A 17,978-nucleotide genomic window follows, 5' to 3' on the forward strand; every position below is an offset into this window, starting at 1 on the left:
GATAAAGCACTGGCCCTGGATTCAGGAGGATTTGCGTTCAAATCTGGCTTCAGACACTTGACACTTACTAGCTGTTTGACCCTGGGCAAGTCACTTAACCCTCATTGCCCTGCAAAAAACAAAAACAAAAATATATGTATATTGATTTTTTAAAATTTCAATATAATTGGTACAACTACAATCCCCTGTAATCCTGTGTGTTTTATTTGGTGCATTTGAAAATATTCTGAGAACCGGTCCTTAATTTTTACCAGACTCCCAAAGGTTAAGCACCAAAAAGGTTAAGCATCCTTATTCTACAGGGTCCAATAATAATTGTTTGGAATATGTCCAGAATTTCATCACTTTTTGTTTTGGTTTAGTGATGTATCAAGCTAATATTAAAATATTCATATTTAATTTATAAATTTATATTTTAAATTTTCCATTAATACAATGCACTTAATCTAATCGATACAAAATTTGAAAGAGCCAAATCATGACCTACCTTTAAAAACTATTATATTTGAAGTCCATGTTTCCTATAGCAAATGTCTTTCTGCTACAAAGACTACAAAGAGTAGTTAGCACATAATAATTAGATGTCAACATAGAAGATCTACACGTTTTGGTAGACTGCTGAGTTTGAAGTTTTGAAAAGAAATACATAGTATCCTCCAATGTTCAATGCCTCAATTGATAATGTATCCACAAGGGGGCGATGAACATGATTTGAAGTCTTGAAGTTATATCATATATGGGATAGTTGAGGAGCAGGGGACAGCTTGATTACAAATAAGCCCCATGCATGGTGGAATAGTTGAAGAGTTGTCACATCGAAAAATGAGTTTATTCTTTGTTGCTCCAGAACTCAGTCAGACATGTGGAAGTTACGGGGAAGCAGATTTCAACATAAGGAAAAACATGATCTGAACTGGTCAACTCCTGAGAAAATGAGACTGCTGGCATTGAAGTTATGAAAACATGAGTTCAAATCTCACCTCTGAAATGTATTAACTATGGCACCACAAGCAAGGCCCTTAAGCTGTGCAGGCTTCAATTTTCTTAACTGTGAAAAAGGGGATAAGAAGAATACCTAAAGTACCAGCCCCACAAGGTTGTTGTGAGGCTCAAATGAGATTATGTAAAGCATCTCTCCAACTTCAAACTCCTATAGGTCAAAGAATTAGAGCTGTAGGGGAATTTCAGATGTAGTCCCATTTTCTCATCTTACAGATGAGGAGACTGAGGACTAGAGAGAATCCTTGACTTGCCCAAGGTCCCACAGGTAGTAAGTAGCAGAGACAGGATTCAAACCCAAGACCAAACCCAGTGCTCTTTCTCCTGCACTACCATCCTTCCCAATTTTAATGTTACTCTTATTATTTAAACAGAGTCCAGATGACTACCTATCACAAATTTCATAGGAGGGACTCTTGCATTAAAAGAGGTTCTTGGACTGAATGATCTTCAGACTCTAAGGTTCTAATATTTTATGTGTTTTCAAAGCAAACTGGAGAATTAAAATGTAACTCTCTTCATGAAGGATTTTTTTTAATCCTTGACAACGTTTAGCGCTGAGGGGTCCATTTTAACAGGCTCTCTTTGTGGACACTAGAGGTGGCAGTACGATCACAGATGAGTAAGTGAATGTTCCTCTGAGTCATTTGGAATAATAGCCCTACTAATCAGAGCAGAATCTGCAGCCTGAGCATGCTTCTGGCAATTCTCCTGCAACTGTTCCTGCCATCCACATTGACTAACAGCATGCTCCCTCTCCATTTCAACATATGTTGTTTGTTTATTTTTTTTATCTCCACACACCTTCACGAATTTTATGACTAACAGATAAGAAATGAAGAAAAAGCATCCGCAATGATAGGACTAGAACACAGGGTTATAGGATCACCTATCAATCCAGAGCTGGAAGAGACTTTAGAAACCAGCTGGTTCGCCACCCCCCCCTCCATTTTACAGATAAGGAAACTGAGGCCCCATGGAAGTTAATTGACTTGCCCAAAGTCACACCAGTAATGAACAACAAAGGCAGGTTTTGAACTACCCCTCTGGATACTTCATTTTTTAAAAAAGTATCTCTCCAATAGCAGTATTATACCAGGGACTGCTCCTCCAGGATACCACAGACATTTGGGCTTCTTCTCCAGCAAGAAAAGCTTTCCCTCCCCCTGCACCAACACCTCTTTCACACTTAAAGACTTTATCACTCTTCTAACATTGGGAATGATTATGTAACCAATTGCAGAAACAATTGCAGTCAACTAAATTCCCAGTCATCCCAAGGAGCAAAAAATTCCCCTCCAATCTTGGTCTCAGGCCTGGATATCCCATTTCCCAAATCAGTAAGTTAACTGGTCAGGAGGCTTCCATGCCAAAAAGGTCACAGGAACAGGAAACCACTTGGCCATTTTTATAACAGTTGTCACAAACTCAGACAGGGCACAGTGACCAGTAGCTCCCTGAATAGGTTCCAAGCAAGGAGGCCTAGTGATTTCTCTTCAATAGAGGTATAACTTCTATGGGATGTCCAGGTATTTTGTTTTTTCTTTAAAGGAAATAACATAGACAGAGCAATTTCTGTCTTGAGGATCAGGGCCCACAACATAATGGAGTAATAGGTTCTCAGATCCTCCTGCTTCAGTCACAAGGCAATAAATCCCAAGGCAATGTTCCATATCCAGGGACAGAGGAAGATTAGATGCTAACAGAGAAAGGGGTAAAGGAAGAAAAAGAAAAAGAAAAGGTGAGAACAGATAGAAATGGAGGGGGGAAACTTCTAAAATGAGAAAAGAAGGAGAAAGAGAGAGGCAAGAAATGGGGTTGGGACCAAAGAATATTCTATCTGCAGTGACTTAACAAGAGGCAATGTGGTGCAGTGGAAAATGTGCCAATCTTGCATTCAGGGAACCTGGGTTAAGCTTCAGGCCCAGCCATTTGCTACATATATAACCTGGGAGAAATCACTTCTTGAACTTTTCTGTGTCCAAGAGTTCTCTAAAAATGAAAATGAAAGGGTTAAATTAAAATAAAAGGGTTGGATTCGAGAATTTGTAAGGTCCCCTCCATCTTTATAAATATGAGCTTAGAAGAGACCTTAAGGATACCCTAATCATTTTACAAATGAAGAAACCGACAGGAAAAAACAGAGATAACAAGAGGGGCAAAAGGAGAGATGAAGAGGTCGAACGTGGGACTTTTATCCTTGAGACGATGCTGGTGTTTCCACTGCTAAATTTAAAGAATAGCCCCAAGTCACAATTTGGATAGGTGAGGAAAACCTAACCAGAACCTGACCACCTGGATTCTCAGCACTTCCTCTTGCAACTAGGAGATCTGGTCCTCCGTGCTGACCATCTGGGAAACCTGAGGTAAGAAAATATGTAGGACACTCTGGGACCTTTAGGAAGTGAGGCTCTTCTCACTATACAAAGTCCCCACTGCTAAACAACCATGTGGGACACTCCTTCCCTCTCCTACCTTAGCTCTGCTAGTTCTGTCCCTATTGCCAGAACATAAGTCCAAGTGTAGGAGAATTTCAAGTTAAGGCCCAAGAGCTTAAGTGCCACATACACAGATTTTCTCCATCCTCATCTCCACATGCCTTTCTCTATATTTGACTTGCTTAGCAGGCATTCAGCAACAAGGGTGTACACTTTGAGAAGATCGAAGAGGTTAATAGTGTTCTGTATGTAACTCCTGAAGTCTCTTTGGGAAGCTGTCAGTCTTCTTTACAAAGATAACCCCACCCCATCCCCTCTCATTCTTCAGTCTACAACCTCTTACCATCTCTCACCCTCCTTCCCTCCCTGAGACTGGTGGAGAGTTTAGCCCAAGGCTAACTCCATCACTCTTCCTTAAACCCTTCCACCTGGGACTGTTCCTCCTTCTCACCTTCCTGTGTGGTTGAATCGAGCTAATCTAATCTCCCTGCAGAGGAGGCAAGCTAACTGTCTGCTGAGGGCATATCTGGTCCTGAGAAAGCTGTCTCTTGCCCACCATATCTCTCACTGACAAAATGAGAACAGAAATATCAATCTGCCAGCTTTTTTCCCCAAATGAAATAAACAGGAGCCAAGCTTGTCTCATATTTCTTAGTATACAGGACGTCTGAAGTTGGGACGGCAGTGCTCACAGGCTATGGAAAGAGAGAGAATATTTTATAATCAAGAAACACCAATCTCAGAAAATCACAAGAGGGCGAGGCCAAATTGCACCCCCAGCTCCCTAGGGAGGAGCAAAGGGTCTTAATGGGCAGGCAATCTGTGCTGAAACTATGGCATTTGAGGCCCAGGCTGAGAGTGGGGGTGGAAAGGGGAGGGAAGCCCGCACGTGGGCCAAGAGGAGCAGGAAGGAGACGAAGCCCAGAGATGTGGCCTGGGCTTGGACCTGAGGCCTCTGAAAGTGACCCACAGTAGTTCCCTGACCTACTCCACTCATTAGCAGCCATATTTGCTCCCCCCAATCTTATGATTTGTCCTTTAACTGGGATAGTGGATGTCAGATGGCCCCTGACCAGTCAGCTCGGTCCAGTATGGTCTTATGGAGCAGATTAGAACACTTGAGGCCCAGGCCCTGCCTCCCAGACAGAAATATAGAGTATCTTTGGGGACATCTGCTCCATTTGTGGTAAGGTGGGCAAAACACTCAAAATGAAGTAAAAGCAGGGTCCAGGACCCTCAAGAATGTCACCCTCTGTTTCTCCGGACCCTCTATGGGGTTTCTGTATGCAGGATTTCTGCAGAAGATAGTCCATTTTGTTAAGCCTTTGAATATTCAAATTGAAAGTATCGCGCAATCATTGATTGTCAAATCATGGGTTTCTAGAGGTTTTAAATACTTGGCATGAGGGGGGGAAAACTCAAACCTATACCCGAAGGTATAAAACATTAATTCGGTTTGTCTCCAGCTCCAGGGGGGCCAGTGCAGCCAGAGGGTTTGTGAAACTTTAAAAATGTTGCATCTTCTCCTTCTCTCCCAGCACAGGAGCCTGCCTCGAAGCTGAGTTTCCTGCAGCTGCAGCATCCAGCCACAGTTCCAGCTGCTTCCACAGGATGTCGGGTAACCTGGGGCCGCTGCTCCGGGGGACGAGGTCGAGGGGGACCGGGGTGCTGGGACCCCGTCACATTTCGCTGGTTTTCCTGGGCAGGACAGAAAGGGAAAAAGTAGTCAGTGCATGTCAGGGAGAGCTGGGGAGTAAGAAGGTCATGCCTCGTGTCGGAGCCGCTCCCCCGGGGCGCCCACTCTCGGGGGCCGGCTCAAAGAGGCAGGGGGCGGGGGGTGCCGAAACACCGCTCTAGCTTAGGACCTCAGTGCCCCCACCACACTCCCGCCCCCGAGATTCTCCCGGCTTGTTCCACCGGGACTTTCCAGCTCCAGACCTGCTTGCCCAGAACCTGCGGCCGGGGGGAGCTAGAGACTCGCAGCGCCGAGCAGTGCAGCCCGAGCAGAACTTAACTGAGCTGTGTCCCGAGTCCCCCGGGCCGTCCCCCTCGCCGATCCGTGGGGCACCGACCCGAGCGGAGAAGGACAGCCCAGCTCAGGACAGGGCAGCACAGGGAAGGGAAGGGGAGGCAGGCGTAGGGCCAGAGAGTGGGTGGCAATCACCAGCCCCGGAGCCCTCATCCATTCCTTTAGCCAGGGGTTCCCCTTTTGCCCCTTATTGGCGAAGTGCCCCCCGTACAAGTGGTGGGCCAGACCCGGGGGTCCAGCTGTGGTCCCCGCAGTGACCAGGCGAGGCGCTGCTGGCCCCTGCGCCCTGGTCAGGCGGCCGAAGTACGGCCCGCGCGGGAGCCCAGAGGCCCCTGGAGCCCGGTCCTTCCTAGTGCAGAGTCCTGGGGCCCGGGAGTTCCTAAGGCGGATCAGGGCCCCGCGCCCCCGTGCCCCGATGCTAGGCCATCCCCTTCGTCCACCCTGCTTGTTCCCACCCAGCCACAGAGTCCTATTACTCACGGCTGCTGCGGCACCGGCTCCGGCTCCTGCGGAGACCCCGGCTCTTTCGGCTCCGCGGAGGGCACGGACTCGGTCCCAAGCTCCTGCCCGCTCTGGCGCACGGCTCCCAGATTCTGTCCCAGCCGCCTCCTGAGCACAGGCTGGGAGACGGACACCTGCCCGAGGTCTGCGGTCCTCTTGGGCCACGGCAGGGACTCGGGTCCGCCGAGCTCGCCTCTAGGCTCCCGGGCGCCGTGGAGTTGGTGGCGGCGGAGACAAGCCTGCTAGAGGAAGGGAGGGGGAGGGAGAGAGGGCAAGAAGAGAAAGGGGAGAGAGGACAAGAAGGAGGGAGGAGGAAGAGCCAAAGAGCCGGGAAGGCATAGGGGCGGCATAAAGGAGAGCGAAAGGAAAAAAACAAAAGATTTAAGAAAGGAAGGAGGGAAGAGTCATCAGAGGAGGGAGGGAGCTCCGATGGCCACCTTTGAGGGTTCCGGGTGTGTGTCCAGTTCCCTAGTCGTCCTGAGAGCAGGGCTGATCTAACCCCACCTGAGTGTTGCTCTGCCCCAGGGCTGGCTCACCACAAACAGCCTAGGACAGAACGGACAGAAAGGTTGGAGGCAACCTGGACTATGCCCGGCCCCCAGGGGCAGGAATGGACTCCAGGGTATGACACAAAATAGGAGCATCACTCTAGGGTGAGGTCAAAGGTCAACCTCACCAGCACAAATGCTAGGTCCCTCTCCTCTAGATTACTCGATATTCCCCCGGGAAAGAAAAGAGGAGAATCAGACCTAGGACTCCAGTTCTGAAAAGTTTTCATAGGGCCAATGGAGAGAACCAAACTCTCCTTGTACAGAAAATGTGGCTGGTTAGAGGGGAAACTATGGGGGGTGTGGAGAGAGACAAAGCATGGCAGAAGAGACCCAACAGCTTCTGTTTGGTTTGGTGTTACTGTGGCTCTAGTTGCAAAAACTAGCCTCCCTGGAGCCTATCTAGCCTAAGAGTGTCATTTAACCATTTCCCTGGGACCTTGAGGAAAATTCCCTAAACATTCAGACTTTTTAGACATCTGATGTCATATTTAGACTCTCCTTTCCTCTCTACCCCCATCTCCAAATCTGACCATTAAGTGGAGAGGCTTTCCTGGGCTCTGATTAATGAATTTTCCCTCAGAAAAACCAAAGGTGTATCAAGGGGTCCGGGTGAAGATCACAGTGAAGGAGCTGCTGCAGCAGAGGCGGGCACACCAGGCGACATCAGGGGGAACCGTAAGCACAAATCCTTCACTTACTTCGCTTTGAAACAGACTTGAGCCCAACACTTGTACTGTGTCACTTGGCCCCATCCAGGTTCCAATGACTGAGCATCCCCAAGCCCTTGGCCTCAGTTGGCCATGAGTTCCTTAGCTCCTCCTCACCTGTGGTCTTCCCCACACCCTGCCATCTACAAAACTCACCATGAGGAGGCAATAGAAAGCCGCAGAAAATGTTGTCATTCAGCTTTCCAAGGGTTGAGTCACTGCTGTTGAGCTTGAGGGTTAGTCCTGGTTCTTTTAATTAGTTAAGTACCTAGTCTCCTTGAGCTAGGATATTTGTAGACAATCTATGCTCTTTCTCTGCCACGGGCTCTGGCCAACTAATGTTGCCAAGGAAAGGCTCTCCCAGAAACTTACCGATTTAGACTTATAGCTATAAGGGAGTGTAGAAACCATCTACGTTCAAAGGATCATAAATGTGGAGCTGGATGGGACCTTAATGGTCATCTAGTCCAAAACACTCAAATTTTCAGGTGAGGAAACTAAGGTCCATTGGTCACAGGGGGTTTAAATGTCAGAGATGAGATCCCGATCCAGGGCCTCTAATTCCAAATCCAGCACAAATTTCACTGCACCACTCAATGTTCCTTTCCTCTGTCACTGTACAAAAATCAGCATAAGTGGAAAGAATGCAGGTATTTCAAATCAGACACCCTTGGGAACAAATTCCATTTTCTGTCTCTGTGGGACTTGGAGCATCTTCACCTTTCTGCAGTTTCCTTATCTATAAAATGAAATGGTTAGACCAGATAATCTCTAAGGTTCCTTCCAGCTTTAAAACTATTACCCTGGGGCAGCTAGGTGGCGCAGTGGATAAAGCACCGGCCCTGGATTCAGGAGTACCTGAGTTCAAATCCGGCTTCAGACACTTAACACTTACTAGCTGTGTGACCCTGGGCAAGTCACTTAACCCCCATTGCCCCATAAAAAAAAAAAAACTATTACCCTAAATTCCTAAACTGTGTTACTGGCTTAGAGAAAGTGACTTGCCCAAAGACACACTGAAATTATACGAGAGATATCTAGGCTTCACACCTATATCTCCAAACCCAAAATTCTTTCTATTAGCCATCACTTACTTCAAGAAATATTCTTCAAAAATAGCACTTCACCAGTAAATATTGCTCCCCTTTCCTCTTATTCTTTTACAGTGTGATCTCAGAGGTCATTTACCTCTGAACCATCAGCCATTGAGCTCTCAGGACATAAAGAAACCTCATTAGCTAGCACAAGGCAGCTCAGAACATCCACAGCTCACTTGAAAATGAACTCATTTAGGAAATTAAGATGATTCCTTGGGCAGTCCAGTGTTCCCACAAGATTGGATTTGGGTAGTCAAGAGAATGGGCCTTGGTAAAAATGCCAAAGTTAGAACAGAGCTATGGTAACAGGAATCTCAGTGAGAAATTAGCCCTAAGAGACCACTTGGCTTTTCTAAAACCACACAGGGAAACAGTGGCTTGTGGTGTGTGTATGTATGTGGAGGGAGAAGCTGGTGGCTGTGGTTAGCTTAGAGTAGGCCCCAGTGCTTCTCTGACCTATAAGCCCTTCCCAGGGAGAGCTTTGTGCCTACTCTGTTGCTTTGTTTTGTTTTGTTTTCTCTAAATGTCCATGGGTACAAACAGCCTCCATTTGTCTCTTTCTAGACATTGGCTAATGTGAATAACAATTAAAGCTGGGGCTTATCAGTCCCAGTGATTCTAAGAGAGCCTAGACAGCAGTGAAGTAGTGCTCATTAGAATAGCACTGAGTACAAGGCTTAGATGAGAGTGAGTGCCAGTGAAATACTTGGAGAGCTTCCAGCATATGATGGCTCCTATGTTGTGCTGAAGTATAATTATTTAATTTGTTTTAAGGCAACACCTGACACTGAGAAGCTAATGCCTCTGTATTCAGGACCTCAGCCAACACAATAACAACACCTTTCATTGTCAGAGTACTCACAATTCTTTTGAAAGCGGTTTCCCTTACAACAACCAGATGAGGGCAGAGGGCAGGGCAGAGATTATTATGCCCATTTTGGAGCTAAGGAAACTGATGCTCATAAAGGTTAAGTGACTTGTTCAAGGTCACAGAACTATTGTACTGGCCTTTAAGTATGCTATTGCTGTTACACTAGGCTGAAGCTTTTTGATCTGTCGCTTCATCTTGTCTGAATCTATACAAATTTTTCTATAGTGTGGAGGCATCTCAGGCACATGCCTGGTTGCCGTTAACATATGATGTCCCTACTAGTTCAGAGATGGTTGCAGAAGAAAAGAAATTAAGTAGGCAGGAATATGAATGTTGAAGAACACTGCTGAACCAAAAATTACCAAGATTTGGGGAGTGAGATCATGAGAAACCAAGGGCTAGTAGCAGCAATCCTAGACTAGCATTACTAAACATTTAGGGCATTTCATAGGATGATACATTTGGAAATGGAAGGTATATCCGAGGTCTACTCATCCAAATTCCTCATTTCATAAAACAAATAACCGAGGCCCAGGGAATTTAAGTGACTTGAGCAAAGTCAGTGGGAGAGCTGGGATTTGGATGCAAGTCTTCTAACTTTAAATCCAGACTTCTTTCCACTGTTGCATGGATTTAATTAATAGGTCCAAGTTCTACATCAAATACTATAAATATATTATAAAGGCCAAATAGAGTTGGGAGAAGTGGAGCGGCTTTTTCTCTTCCTGTTGTCACACTCATATGAGGTACAACTTTACATGGGTTGTAGTATGATGTGCATAAGTAGTAGTGACATCATATGTTCACAGCAACCAGGTATGTGCCTGAGAGCCATGTCAAGTTTGTTGATTAGAAGCGACTGGGTGATGCCATGCTTAGACCACTAGAATGGAATCATGAAGATCTGCCTTAAAATTCTGCCTCAGATACTTCCTAGCTGTGTGACCCTGGGCAGTCATTTCAGCTCTGCTTGCCTCAGTTTCCTTATTTGTAAAATGTGATTAATAATAGCACCTTCCTCCTGGGGTTGTTGTGAAAATAAAATGAGATATTTGTAAAATGATTTCCTGCTTCAGTAAAAAATAACACTGTCGGGTCCTTTAAAGTTTGTTGTTCAATCGTGTCTGACCCTTTGTACCCTCTCAGCAGAGATACTAGAGTGGTTTGCCATTTCCTTCCTTATGTGACTTGGACTTACCAAGGATCGCACATCTAGTAACTGTCTGAGACCAGATTTGAACTTGGAAAGATGAGTCTTTCTGAATTCAAGCCCAACACTATCCAAAGCCCTCTGAGGGAGATTTTTGTTTACATAATTATCCCTGTTTTACAGGTGTGGAAACTGAGGCTGAGAGGTAAAATGATTTGCCCAATCTCTACCCATTTGAGGGAAGATGAAAAGTCCTACGTGTACATCTGGCCAGTTTACACCGTTGTAGATGTATCACTTACCCTCCCAGCTGCTTAGCTTATCTACCTGGTTATTATTAGTCTTCAACTGTGTCTGGGTATAGATGCACTTCCAAATAAGTGATTGTAGGTATGTATAGAGTAGACACTCCTCTCTGATTAGTCCCTAGAGGATGACATCAGCACATGCCCCTGCAGCTATGGGGCAGAAACACTTCTTCCATCTACAGTCTAGATATTAAAAAACCCATCACCTGAGGCATGGGGGCTGGGGGGGGAGGGGAGAGCACCATCAGAACCACCTGTTGTGTGGTACAGGTGGCAGAAATCAGAGAATACTAAGTACTTGATCCATCAGGAGAGGGCTCTGTGGTTTTATAGAAGCAATTTTCATTGATTTATTTCAGAATGCCTCCTTGGAACTTGGAGCTATTTAAAGCTGCATTTATCAAATACAACAGAATACCCTGTGGGTAGCTAGGTGGTACTGAGGCAGCTAGATGGCACAATGAATAGAGTGCTGGGCCTGGAGGCAGGAAGATTCATCCTCCTGAGTTCAAACACTTACTAGTTGTGTGACCCTGGGCAAATCACTTAACCCTGTTTGCCTCAGTTTCCTCAACTGTAAAATGAACTGGAGAAGGAAATAGCTAAACCACTCCAGTATCTCTGCCAAGAAAACCCCAAATGGGATGATAAGTTGGGCAGGACTGAAACAACCGAACAACAACATAGAATGTCCTTATATTATTTTGTTACTAGCTATTTCTGTTGCATTATAAGTATTAGGGAGCATAAACCAATAGAAAAAATCTTAATTTTAAGGTAGCCTTAGTCATATCTATATTTTTAAAAGTTTTAGGGAGCCTGCTATGCATGTCAGGATTGTGAATTTAGTACACATCTTCAGCGAAGCAGATTGCCTCTCTCTCTCTCTCTCTCTCTCTCTCTCTCTCTCTCTCTCTCTCTCTCTCTCTCTCTGTCTCTCTGTGTGTCTCTGTGTGTGTGTGTGTCTGTCTCTGTCTCTCTCTCTCTTTCTGTCTCTCTCTCTCTCTCTCTCTCTCTCTCTCTCTCACACACACACACACACACACACACACACACACACACCCCTGAGGATTTTCCAGGCACCTGTAGGGTAAATGGAAACTATAGTTGTTATCTATTCAAAGATGTACTTTTATCTCTATATTTTCTTCCTGCTCAATTTTTGGAAAGGTTTTTTTGTTTGTTATATAAACAACAAGCATGTCTTTTTGCCCTCGGGCCTCAGTTTCCTTATCTGTAAAATGAGGGGGTTGAACTAGTTGTTCCCAAGGTCTCTTCCAGCTCTAAATCTATGACCCTATCATCCTGCAAATGGTAAGTTGCAGATTTCTTTGTAGTTTTGAAAGTGAAAAGAGGGTTTGCCTTCCTTTGTTGTGTTGGGTTTTGGGGGGAAGGGGTTGGTTTTTTTGAGGAAAGGAGAAGGTAAAACGCATGAAGAGAAAGATAATATCAAATAGGATACTGTAAACTGACCTCAGTGAGATAAAAATGTAGGGAAGTGGACAGAGTGATCAGAGGGGTATGAAAGGGGTTAATCGGAATTCTGAGATGAGGGAGATTTAAAAAAAAAAAACCCACTCCTTGTGAGACCTCTAGCTGCAGCCAGATATTTGCATAAAGAGCTGATAAATCTTTCCAGCTTCCTGGTTCATGACATTACAACATGGATCACTTTCAAAGTTTGTACCAGCCCCTGTTCTCAGCATCGGCTGATTGCACAACCTCCCTAGTGACTGAATATTCTGTAGTGGCTACAGCCTGGAATCCCTTCCTGAAACTCAAAACTGTGCTGGTCCCTTTAAAATTTAAAGCTATCACCTGAAACCAGAAGAGAATTAGTACTAAATTACTAATCCAGATAGAAAATTCTGAATTCATTTGGCCTTAAATGGGCTAGAAGGAACATTCTAATAACTACAGAATACTTTGATGGAGCCGCAGCTTTCACAGAAAATATCAGGACCTACCAAGCGTTTTCATATTTCCCTACAGTTAATTAACATTTACATACCTTCTCAACAGCCTCCTCAGTTGAGTATTGCTTTAAGTTCATCAAAATCAGAAATTTTGTGACATTTCATGGTTATCTCCCCCAGAACCTAGCACTGTAATCTATGAACAAGAGGCACTTAATAAATGCTTTTTGAATGACTTAATAAAGAAATGGATCAATAAAGAAAAAATTATTTTTCTTTAACTTTTTATAACAGAACTAACAGGGTTTCCCCCTTCCCAACAAGAGTTTATGAGAAACCAAATAATACATTAAGTTTAAGACGATTCTTTAAAAGGAAGAAAATCAGTATTTCATAAGTCATCAACTTTCTGAAATAAATGAATACTATTCATGAAACATTTTCAATTAAACACTTGAATGTAAAAGACTCTGTTGTGGATTTTCCCCAGTTACTGTGTCTTCATATGGTTTCATTCCTTTTAAAAAAAATAGTGATCAACTATATCCCAAACAGAAATATTATGGGCAAATATTAGAATTTAAGAACAGTAAAATGAAAACTAAATCAAATAACAATCATTGTCCCTAATTCTCTACTATAAAGTTTGAGAGGAAAAATATATGACTTACCTTATTACAGGGGGAAAAAACTGTCACTTATTAATGTCTTACCTTTCCCCTTATCAAAGCAATTTATTTCATTTTACTTAATGACTCTATTCTTGATTTGGCAGTTGTCCCGGAATAGTGGTGTCCAGTTTTCAGAAGCAGTTTTGCCTTCTTCTGCAGGTCAGTACAAACAACATCCCATTTCTCCCAGCATATTTCCAGAGTCCACCTCAGAGGTCTTTTAATGCTGGATTCCAGGTTAAGGTAGGCACTGCCATTTAACTGGAATTCAACCAATCAGAACTAGAAAAGGGCACAACGAATCCATGTGAGCATGCAACAAGCAAACAAGTATATATTTTTGTCCCCATCCGCAGACAGTTCAGGCTTTTCGTCAAAAATAGTTTGTTCTTCCCCATTTATTCTAGTTTCTTAGTTTCAAGTGACTAAAGCTAGCTATGATGTAGCATTGTTTTGGTATTCGCAATCTTATCTTTTTCAGTGGACTAAAGGGAGTACGGGGCATTCTGAGGCTCTTCAATAATGCTTTTTCGGCTCTTTATTTACTTTCTAGCCAAAAGGGCTCTGGCACTCTCTCTCTCCCTCTCTCTCTCTCTCTCTCTCTCTCTCTCTCTCTCTCTCTCTCTCTCTCTCTCTCTCTCTCCCTTCTCCCTCTCTCTCTTTCTCTCTCTCTCTCTCCCTCTCTCTCTCCTCCACAAGGGAGTTCAAACAGCTGTAACTCTTCTCAGTCCAATCCAAATAACTCTATTACATAAACACTCCTACCTATTCCACTCCACATCCAAGACATGAAGTAGGTCATATATGCAGAAACCTCTGCTCATAGTTTCCTGGGTCAGAATGTCACATTAAATAATGTTGAAAGATTTCAAAAATTAAAAAAAAATAAACCTTATGCTTTGAGATTAGTTTCATTGACAGCCTAATCCTTTCTTTTCAGAGAATTTTAAGATTTATAATCTCAATTTGATGAATCCATTTGGGGATGAAAATGCAGTAATTTTTATAGCTTTATGGTGTTTTGTCCTTGGTATTTTGTCACGTTAGAAGTTCTTATTCTAATTACACAATTGTAGGAATGCTATGTTCCCTGAGAAAATATTTCCATTTTCATGTTTAGCGACTTATTAATAAGTATCACTTTATGTTTTCAAGTTCACATTTGAGTAAGTATAGAAATCCACTTGATATTCCATATTGTAAATAGGTATGAAAAAAGTAATGAGGTAATAACTTCAACCATTGCCCATTGTTTTCCATCGTTAGAACTTTCTTTGAAACCACAGACAATTCTGTAAGTTATTTTCTAAAATCGACCTGAGTTCTAAAACTATATACGCTATAGCTAGGTTTCTACAAGCAACAATGGAGGGGAAATTCAAGCCATTCCTGTAAGACACAACCACATTGGGTGTGTCCATTCATGTTTCCAGCCAAATCCTTGCTAGGATGAAGGATTTAGAGCTGGGAGAGACCATGAAAGTCATCTTGTCCAACCCCTTGCTGAAGGAAAAGGGAGGAAAGAAATAAGCATTTATAGAGTGCCTGCAACTATGCTATGTACTTTTTACTTGTCCCATTTGATATTGTTTCATTTGATGTCGGTAATAAGAGGCAAAGCTGAGATTCAGACACAGATCCTTTGATTAGATATACAGTGCTCTTTCCACTATACAATGCTCCCTCTCTAGACTGACACCTTTTGAGGACCTGCGCTGACAGTTTTAACAGCCCAAAACACCAATGAGACTGTTCTTCAGTCTACTGTTTTTCAGTCCCAGTCATAAACTTTACACACAACCAAACGCTACTGGAATCTGCAAATGCCACCTTGAAATGCTAATTCTCTCTCTTCTTTTCTTCTAGCTCCCTGTTTTGAGCCAGAGCCTATTTCTGCTGCACCCAACTATTTTCAGCCCCGACAGTTTTCCAGCTGTATGTCCTGTGAAGAAAACCCCAGCTGCCTTGACCAGGTCTTAGAATCTTACCTTCCAGCAGAGACGCTCCTGGACCACTCACTCAGCTCCACACAAGGCATCCCACCATGTTTCCCAGACAGTTTTCAAGCCACCCCTTTCTGCTTTAACCAGAGCCTGGTAATTTATCTCCATTCTTTCCTTCACTTGATTGATGCTGTCTGTTCAATAGTAATGAAATAGTTGGCATCATCTTGTGAGAAATCATGCTAACACTATCAACAAGGAAATCAACAGAGGAAACAAGCAAAGAACCATCTAAAAACCATTGGAGGTAGAAACAGCCACACAGGCACTGGGTTTTAGAATCTTGAATGCATAAGTAATCGCTAGTTTCTCAAACCTAATCCAGCTGGTTGCATCCCAGTGTAGTTAGTATCTAAATTGAGAGGTGGCATTAAAATGAGTATTTAAGGCAATCTTTTGTTGGGTTTTTTAAAACATAAACCATAACATGTTGACTAAATGAAGATCAATGTTATGCACACTGGTTCCTAGGAAACCCAGTACAGGCTGATGAGGTCATACTTTCCTCACACTTCCTGGACATTTAGATCTAGGCTGTGTCTACATTAATGATGGAATGGCCATTTTCCCTGAATTTTTCATCATTGAATTCACTGATTTTGTGTTTACTTGCTAAATTTTTATTCTTCATTCCAGAATTAGGTAGGCATACACTTTGCTCAGCAACTCTCATGAGAGTTTATTTAATTCTGGAAAGACTAGTAGTGACAATAAAGAGATTTTGGTTGGGCTTCTATGATTTACAGGATATCAATATTTTAAGATTCATTGTATATAACCTGGTGGTAGGGCTTTAGGATCATATATTTAGAGTTGTAGAGTACCTTAGAAATTATCTAGTCTAACCTATCCTTTTACAGATGAAGAAACTGAGGTCACACAGGTATTAATCAGCCTTAAGATGGGGTAAGAAATCCATATTTCAGCCTTTTAGATCCTTTGGGAAACATTCTTCAGTTAAAAAAAAAAAGCAGTTACTGTTTCAAGAATTGGAACCAAATCATTGGCCATGGGAACTTGAAGTTCTGTGTAACACTGAAATTCATATTGAATTATAGGGGAAATAGCAACTGAATTGTATTGAGTTTTCATGTTCTCTCCAGAACTAGAAAAACACATCATCTCTTACCCTCCATTTTGGAAAGCTGTTGATAACAAATTGCAGACAACCTGTTAGTCCTCTGAAGATCCTTTTTGTTTTTCATAGCCACTAAGGATCAAGCTTTTGGTTGAACTAGTATGTGTTTGGCAATTTTTGTTTTTTTTCTGAGCATTTACTGAGGGGGAGCTAAATACTACCCCCATGGGGGCATCATGTCTGCCATCTAATCCCCCCGGAGTTTGAAAGATGACTGACTGGTCAGGGAAATGACACTCTCTCTGTGCATCAAGTATTCCATGATATCCAGGAAGCCATCAGCAGTATCTGCAACTCACTGCCTGGCAGAATTGAGACTTCATTCTGCAGGTGAACTGAAACATGATGGGGGTTTGTGGTTAAAGAACAAAGCGTCACATGAAACACGGTTATAACAAAGGAAGTCAGTGAAGCAAAAGTTGTCCGGAAACCAATTCCTTGTGAGGAGTGGAACAAATAAATTTAGAATATGATGTAATGAAAGTATATAGTCAACAAGGAAATTGTTTTTTGTGATTTTTATCCCTTCCCTCCCCTTCCCTGATTTTTTGCTTTTCTTTTCTGGGCTATATAAAGCCCACTATGGTCTATCTCTTTCATACTGGCTGAGTTAACAAGTGTTTTGTTTCCTGGGCTCTTATATTTCTCCAGGCACCTGGATCACCCTCAGATTCATCAACTCTGTCCAGCCCTCTGGAATACAGTTACTCCCCACCTCAGCAACCGTCATTGGCTCCAGTGACTTACAACTCTCCCTCCTCCCTGGACACGAGGAACTGTGGGTATCCCTCGGAAGAGTACTCGTACCATCATTTCCACTCTCACCCCCAATACAGCTGTTGCACCTCATCCTCCTCTTCCTCTGTCTGTTACTGCACATCATGTGAGACAGACCACCTGGACACCATCAAAGTATCAGAGTACTTCTCCTATCCAGATACAGACTGTATAGACTATTCCCATTCCCTGCCGACAGCCATGACCGATGATTTCTATAGAAGGGAAGCAGATTGTGACATCTGCTACAGTTAATGGGAATGGGATTTCTTTGGAGTATTGTGTGTGTATATTTTGCTACTAAAGTTAGGTAACACCTCAAAAAATGCCATCAAGGAATGTATGTCACAGAGTACAGTTTACACCTTCACTACAGTTTTTTTAAAATGTTTTAAAAGTATCCTAATGTTAACTTAGTCATCGATAATAAGCCTCTTAATCCTGCCATAGCCACACTCCTGCCTTGTACACTTATAAGCAGTTAAGATTCCTTAAAGAAAAACTTTCATTTATTTGTTTTACTCTCCTGTGTAACACTTTTTCAATTTTTTTACTAATAAATAATTTTTTTATTATTAGATGGTACATGTTTGTTGCTATCAGAATTAGTGGTCCCCATCTCCTCTGGCGCCCTCCTATGGTGCCTCCTTGTGGCATAGGGTTGATCCTAGTCCCTAAAGGCTATGTTGATGAAACATCAGTTTGGAAAGATTTTATATATGAAGCCAGGGACAAACTATCCTCTTAGGACCCCACCTGCCTAATTTTGGAGAGACTTGTCATCAAAAGGCTCATCACTGGGCAGTGACTATGCTGGTGACA

General features: G+C 43.1%; 2 protein-coding genes across 2 annotated transcripts; one reads left to right on the forward strand and one right to left on the reverse strand.

Moving 5' to 3' along the window:
• Nucleotides 1-336: 336 nt before the first annotated feature.
• Nucleotides 337-6,745, reverse strand: LOC122747896. Its single transcript, XM_043993683.1, has 3 exons — nucleotides 6,615-6,745; nucleotides 5,947-6,494; nucleotides 337-5,135 (listed from the first exon to the last, which is right to left on the reverse strand). The coding sequence occupies exons 1-3, from the start codon at nucleotides 6,743-6,745 to the stop codon at nucleotides 4,771-4,773; spliced, it is 1,044 nt and encodes a 347-aa protein (XP_043849618.1). The 3' UTR covers nucleotides 337-4,770.
• Nucleotides 6,746-6,834: 89 nt separating this feature from the next.
• On the forward strand, nucleotides 6,835-17,411 carry COLCA2 (colorectal cancer associated 2). The gene is made up of 5 exons (XM_043993684.1): nucleotides 6,835-6,865; nucleotides 7,099-7,193; nucleotides 13,343-13,397; nucleotides 15,105-15,334; nucleotides 17,031-17,411. Exons 1-5 carry the CDS (start codon nucleotides 6,835-6,837, stop codon nucleotides 17,409-17,411), a joined length of 792 nt encoding a protein of 263 aa, XP_043849619.1.
• Nucleotides 17,412-17,978: the final 567 nt, after the last annotated feature.

Source organism: Dromiciops gliroides, chromosome 3, assembly GCF_019393635.1.
Source record: "Dromiciops gliroides isolate mDroGli1 chromosome 3, mDroGli1.pri, whole genome shotgun sequence".
NCBI lineage: Eukaryota > Metazoa > Chordata > Mammalia > Microbiotheria > Microbiotheriidae > Dromiciops > Dromiciops gliroides.